The sequence below is a fragment of the Lupinus angustifolius genome, chromosome LG04 (genome assembly GCF_001865875.1).
Source record: "Lupinus angustifolius cultivar Tanjil chromosome LG04, LupAngTanjil_v1.0, whole genome shotgun sequence".
Lineage (NCBI taxonomy): Eukaryota > Viridiplantae > Streptophyta > Magnoliopsida > Fabales > Fabaceae > Lupinus > Lupinus angustifolius.
Window position 1 is genome coordinate 1,817,161 of NC_032012.1, and position 7,401 is coordinate 1,824,561.

At 32.4% G+C, this 7,401-nt stretch overlaps 2 protein-coding genes across 2 annotated transcripts; both read left to right on the forward strand.

Moving 5' to 3' along the window:
* On the forward strand, positions 1,347 to 2,066 carry LOC109344784 (uncharacterized protein At4g30180-like). The gene has a single exon (XM_019583532.1). The coding sequence runs from the start codon at positions 1,387 to 1,389 to the stop codon at positions 1,990 to 1,992; it is 606 nt and encodes a 201-aa protein (XP_019439077.1). The 5' UTR covers positions 1,347 to 1,386; the 3' UTR covers positions 1,993 to 2,066.
* LOC109345054 (nifU-like protein 3, chloroplastic) lies at positions 5,057 to 7,088 on the forward strand. Its single transcript, XM_019583815.1, has 4 exons — positions 5,057 to 5,311; positions 5,386 to 5,506; positions 5,996 to 6,294; positions 6,756 to 7,088. The coding sequence occupies exons 1-4, from the start codon at positions 5,198 to 5,200 to the stop codon at positions 6,945 to 6,947; spliced, it is 726 nt and encodes a 241-aa protein (XP_019439360.1). The 5' UTR covers positions 5,057 to 5,197; the 3' UTR covers positions 6,948 to 7,088.

Sequence of the window (7,401 nt, forward strand, 5' to 3'; positions counted from 1 at the left end):
GCAAACATTTCACTGAACCTGAACATGGAGCATTGACTAATGAACAACCTGAATCATACAACTACTATGACTACAAGGAGAAGAACGGACAACAATTCAACCAACCATACAGGCAGAACAATCCCAACCTTTCTTGGAGGAGCAACAACACTATGAATCATCAATATCAAGATGGACCAAGTAACATGAAACCTCCAACAAGATTTCCACAGGTACAATCTTCTCCTATTAATTCTACTCTTAAAACATAAATGGAAGGCCAAGAAAAATTGCTTGCTAACCAAAATTAATTTCCTGAAGATCAAGTCATGATTAATAAAAGTTTTTCAAACATGCTCAATGACTTCAATTCTAAAATAGAAAACCTGACCATCCATGGTAAAATGTTGGAAACACAAATTGCCCAACAAGCTAATAATCCTAATAGACAAATGTGGATGTTTTCAGGACAGCTAGAAAAAAATCCAAATAATGAACATTGTAAAGGTGTCAAATTAAGGAGTGGAAAGGAACTAAGTGATATTCCTCAATTTAGGAAAAATGCACAAATCGAAGAGGAACATACTGAGACACAACCCCCTGAAGGGGAGCAAAATTTTGAAAAGATTTTCTAAAAGAGAAGGGATTTGCGAGTGTAAAGGTGGCAACCCTTATCCTCAGAACTCTTACTAAATTAGATTTCAATCTCTTTTGATTATTTTCATAATTATTCTTGGCAATTGTTCTAAATTCAATTTTATTCCTTATTTGAGTTAAGTATAAATTAATTGTTATAATTGAAGGAATTTTTCAGTCCTCATGAGATCAATATTTTATTACTTGATGACATAATCGTCCACTTGCGATTTGCCCTATCAGTTATATAGGCATATTTTATGGTTTACAACACCTTTCAACAATTTTTTATAGAGGTCATATAATTAGTTTGATTATTTTCATTTTGAAAAGAATTCTTTGTATCAAGCTTAAAGCTTACTAAGCTTTAATTTAAAGAGACAGGTTAGATATATTTGAATTGATAGAACATGATCTTATTTATGATTTAGTTAGTTTTATTTATCTTCTTAATTATCATTTGGATCGTTATTATGTTAATACCCATCACATATTTTAACTATATAATAAATTACTTACACTAAATCTTCAACTTCATAAACTTCTACATCCACAACCTGTACTCTTTAAAAGCTTGTTTTTGCCTTCATTCATCAACATAGTTGACAAAACTAACACCAACTTCTGTTTCTCTACCCTTTCAGCACTCCTTATAACAATTTTCTTGTAGACCCTTTAGCCCACAACTTTTTCAACCATCAGTAATAACTCTTCTCCCATTTCTTCAATAATATGGTATCACTGTTCATATAGACTCTTTTTCTTGATTACATGGAAGGCCAATCAGCTAAACGCAGACGTGTTTACTCACTAGAACCCAACAATGTGGAACAAGCAGTGTTTACTACAGACTATGTGAACTATTTAGTTCCATCTTTGATGAAGATCAAGAAATGTAGTTTCTCTGGACACAACAAACAGTGTAATTTTCAGAATATTGTGAAGCATGAAGTGGACATGGCAATGGTCTTCTCAGCGCAAGGTTTTGCATGGAGTGGTGCTCTAAAAGTGAAGCTACTAAGGAGTAATGATGTCAATGTTTATAGTAGTAGCACTACCTTTGCTGAAAATGAAGCTAGTGAAAAAGGTTCAATGGTTCTATTGGATTTGATGTCTTCAAACCCTAGCTCAAAGTCTCAGGAGGGAAAGATTTTAGTGAAAATGTCCAAGTACAATGACATGCCAGAAAAGAAAAAGGGTTTAGAAGGAGAAGATAATGAAGATGAGGTCATGAATAACCAGTTTAGGTGCCTGAGAAAGTTGATACCTGGAGGAGAAAAGATGTGTAATGAACAAATGGTTATGGAACTAGAGAGCTATATAAGCTGTTTGCAAATGCAGGTGAATATTCTTCAATGCCTCACAGAGACATCATGATTTAATTTGCATCTGTTTTGCTTTTCCATAAACCCATTATCTGTTGTGAAATTTTAAGATACAAAAATGTCTCTTGTATAGTCTAGGGTGACAACTTTGGAATAAAATTTAGTTTTACAATATAGACTTATCAACCACAACAACCAAACTTTTATTCCAATAAGTGAGGTCAGTTAAGTGAGTCAAACAACAATATAATACTATATCATAAATTATATTTTTTGATGAAGTATTGATCTTATTTTTTTTTTATCATTTTCGTATGGTTTTTCTTATTCCCTTTTTCCTCTAGAAAATGGACTAATTTCTCTTTGATATTATGAAACAAATAAAAAATATCTCAAAAGTTATCATCATTGTGGGTTGTGCATATCACTCTTGTGGAACTAGAGAGTTATATAATCTGTTTGCAAAATCAGGTGAATATTTTTCAATGCCTTAGAGACATCGTGATTTGCATGCATCTATTTTGCTTTTCCACAAATCCATTATCTATGTTATGACGTTCTACATGTTTTGATGCTTGAATCGAGTAACATTTTGCTTCATCATACACCCTTACATGAAAATTATTGTATGTGTACATACAAGGAATGATATAGATCAACCCACATGAAATTTCTAAAATACCATAACGTTAGCAATTTAAATATTAAAACTTCAGACGACTTGGCAGGAGAAAATAACAAGGGAAACTAGAGAGAAGTAAAAAAAAGATATTTTCTAGTGATTACCATCTATTAAGATTTAAGAGTGAGTTAACTTAAAAGCAATATAAGAATTAACTAATGGGCAAAGGGAAGTAACATTTGATTTTCACATCATATCTTGTCATCCAAAATTTTAGGACATCATATCTATGAGTCTTAACACTTATTTGTACTTCAACTTATTTATTATTCATCAACACAAGACTTCTTTTATCCACATATTACTCAAAGCTTGGTCTCCAAAGAGATTCTTCATGTGTGGTCCTACTTGCCAACTAAATGAGTCTCCTAGCTTCTATATTGCTAGGAAGATTTTCGACACAAGCCCATAATAGATCACAACATCAATCCACAAATAATCATCGTCAATAATAATTGTCGCGGTCTATCTTTTACATTTGGTATGCTTGTTAGGAATGAGAAAGCTCAATAAGATATTTTACAAATTTGCTAAGTGAAATATCATATCTTTATCCAAAATATCAAGTCATTAAAGGTCAAAATGACATTAGAATCAATTAAACTAAACTAAGATAAAAAGGGGGAAAAATTTCGGTCTGGATCCTCTCTAGTATTGAAATGTGTAGTCCATAATGAGTTTGACAATATTTTCATTTAAAAAATTTACACCATTAATTTTATTAAATACATATGTCATAATCTCATCCAATATTAGGCCCTCGAGTACCAACAGGATTATAGGGTTAGTAAAAAAGATATATATGCTAGAAGTAGTGTTCCAAGACTAAGACTATCCTTTACAATCAAGAGTAGAGAGCCTATGAGGAGATGCATTATTTGGTTTCATGTCATGTCACACTTCACTTGGCTTGGTTAGTTATTGACTTATTGTGGCAAACACTAGTGCCAATAATGGAGATGGAGGGTGAGTGACAACCTGAAAAATGACCTTGTGGCCCATTAAGTTCTCTACAGCCAAGTCATCCACTCACACAAAAAATAAAGCAGAATGGTATATGTGACAGAGTTATTATTCCTAACTTCCATATTATTATTTTTGTCTTAACTCCCATTAGTTGGATTTTAATTACTTGATTACAATCATTATTTGTTGTACAACCAAATCCTTAGGGAACACATTCATTATTAATCAATCGTCAAACTGAACTAACCAATTATTTATATATTTAAACTATATATAAACACACTCACTACAATTGGCTAACTTATTTAACCACTTACATTGCTAATGGGTACAAATTTAAGAATGATAGAAAAGAAATAATTTTTCTCAAGAAAACTAATTACATCATATCTCAAATAATAGATAAAAAAATGTTAGCTATTAAATATATATATCCATCTATGTTTAAATAGAGTTCAAAGACATTATCACCTATCTTAGATAGTCTTTAACGAGAGACATTATCACCCGAAGACTATAAAAAGTGGTTAAATCCATGCAAAGCAAGATATAATCTCTAATGTGGCTCTAACATTGACCTAGCTTAAGGAAAAACGACTTTAAGAGATCACCTTGTTTTGAATTTTGAGCCTCATTTAAAGAGGTGCACCCACCTTCTTGTAGTTATTGGGCTCCAAACACTTCAGAATATAATCAAATTTAGCCTAGCTACAAATTATTTTGCACAAGATCATTTAAGAGTCCTGTGTGGTAAAGTGTCATGTAGAAGCTTTTTTTGTGACAATATCATTTTCCGTTATTTTTATTGACTATATAAAAATATTTTTCATCAGTTATATACTTTTTTGTGATTAATGTTGTTCAGCTTAATTGTAATATCTTATAATGTATTTTTTGTTTGTTTTGGTCTTTATTTTATATTATATAATTATAGTTTAGTTCATTAACATCAATATGGCACATGTCATTTTAATTCGTGATGCGACCAAATGTGGTGTTAACACAATTATAGACATGAACTAAAACAAAAATGATAAATTAAAATATGGACTAAAAATTAAGAAAATATTTGGAGGTTTATACATGTTCATGGACTAAAAGTATGCATAAAAATTGTTTGTACAGCATATAAGTGAGCACACAATTAGTTAGGCTTAAATGTGAAATGACCAATAGAAATATTTCATGGGCCAATACCCTCAGCAAAACATAGCCATTTCTCTGTTTAACAAAAAAATCCTGCAACTTATACATTGACCACAAAAGAGTGCATTCATTGGGCTCACACAGAAAACAGATAACAATAACTATTTGAACAGATTTAATTCAAACAGAGCTTGTATTATAGGCCCAAAACCACCTATTATTCCATTCAATTGTAACGTGTGTTTGAGTTCTATCCACAAACTTAAAAGACTCTATTGTTTTTATCATCATGAAATAATCAACCTCATCCAATCAATAAATACTTGCTATCAGCAACATGGGTTCAGTTTCATCCAAGGAACCAAAAATAAGACTATATTTGAATATAACCAAAATTTCAGTTCCATTTGTTTCTCTTTTCTTATGGTAGCTTTCTACAACAGAGTTTCTTTCTCACACTTTCATGTTGGGTGGTGCAATGTCAATCCCAACAACTCATAGTCTCAAGGCAACAAAAACAGTTACAATGTTTTATCCAACTCATAGATTATTCTCTAACTGTTTTTGTTTCTTTAAGGTACCTTTTTATTTTGTTGATTATTTAATTAATTAATATATAGTCATGTGACTCAAATTTTACTTTTTTTGTAGAACCCAGTATCAAATACAAGAGGATTTTCATCAAAAGATAATTGTTTTCTCAGAGGTCACCAAAACAACATCAAGCAAATTTTTGGGCTTATCTCAAAACGTTCTCCACCAAAAAAAGCAGGTGCCACACATTTATCAATGCATCCTCCAAGAGTTCATCAAATTGAATATGGAAAATTAATGTATAACTTAATTACACTCGACACTTTTCTTGTTTTAAAAGCTACGCTCACCTGTCCGGAGTAAGTGTAAATTTACTCTTACAACTCAGGAGAGGTGAGCTTGCTTAAATAAGAGGAATGTCAAGTGTAATTAAATCGAAACTCATGGGTTGTTGGTGAAATTTCTCGCTATTGAATATAAAGTATAGATTATTTACCTTGGATGTTTCTTGGTTTACTAGTATAGACTAAATCAATTGATTTCATCCAATTTTATAATATTATGTGTCATTTGCAAATCTTATGTTGACTATTGTGAATTATAGATATTAGAGTTGAAAGTGTGATTTCCTAATGACATTTCATAATATTTCTAATCATTTATAGAAATAGCTTGAGAATGATGTGAAAAACTAGTTGATTGTAGCACTCACATTCCAATGTTGCAGGAAGAGTTGTTTCACCAAGATGTATCATGCCTCTGACAGAAGAGAATGTAGAGAAGGTTTTGGATGAGGTAAGGCCATCCTTAATGGCTGATGGAGGGAATGTAGCATTACATGAGATAGATGGCCTTGTTGTTGTCCTCAAGCTGCAAGGAGCATGTGGATCATGTCCTAGCTCAACCATGACATTAAAGATGGGAATTGAAACTCGCCTTCGTGATAAGATTCCAGAAATATTGGAAGTGGAGCAGATATTGGACACCCAGACTGGTCTTGAGTTAAATGACGAAAATGTCGAAAGCGTATGACTTTTATGCATCATATCTATATTTGCATTTCCATAATCTGTATTGGTATTTTGTGTCATCATGGTCTCTTGAATTATAAACTGAAAGGTAAAGGAAAAATGATCTGCAACACACTTGCTCTGTAGCATATAGATGGAATGAATACAAAGTTTAATTATTTGATCATAAGACTAACTTATTGGAAAAATTTCTTGAAGTTTATCAACTTGACAATGAGTGACTAGTGTATTATGGAAAACCGTGATGAATATCCTTTGCTTAATGAGGCCAAAAAGCTTGTCTTATTCCGGATAACATCTTTATGCAAACTATTTCTAGTAGCTTGCATATTTGTAGGAATTTCCTGTTCCTGTATCTGTATGATGATTTAGCTGTAGGATTCATGTTACAAGTGACAGCTTGCTTTTCCTTCGTCGACGTATCGTAAATCTAATATTATTATATTGTTTTTCCAGGTTCTTTCGGAAATTAGACCATATCTTGTTGGCACCGGTGGAGGAATATTGGAGCTTGTCCAGATCAATGATTATGCTGTCAAAGTTAGGCTTAGCGGACCTGCAGCTGAGGTTATGACAGTTCGTGTTGCCCTGACCCAAAAGTTGAGAGACAAGATACCTTCCATCGTGGCTGTGCAGCTAATAGATTGATGTAACATACTAGTTCTTATATACTTTTTGACATACCTGTTCCAAATGAAATGATACCAATTGATGGAAAGAACTTGTAAACTTCTGTTGAGAAAAAAAGTCATTGCTCATATAGTATTTAATGTTTGTCACCTCCCTTTACTTCGGAAGATTTTATTCTAGAATCTAACACATCAAGTATTAACATTCCTTACATCATTCTCAGCATTTCATTACCAACAAGTTGTAGGTCCAGTAGTGTAAGGCCAATTGGATCCTCATGTAGGCCAAAATGTTAAATATTCGATTATGACAGCCAAGCTTGTTGGAAGGGGCAGTCACGCACCCCTAAAGAGATTAACTCCTTACCTATAGGGTGAAAGGACACTATAAGTTATACCAAAAGAAAAGCTTAGCATGTCATTGTAAAAATCCTACTATTATTTATAGCTTTAGCAGAGTTGTGGGAAGTTAT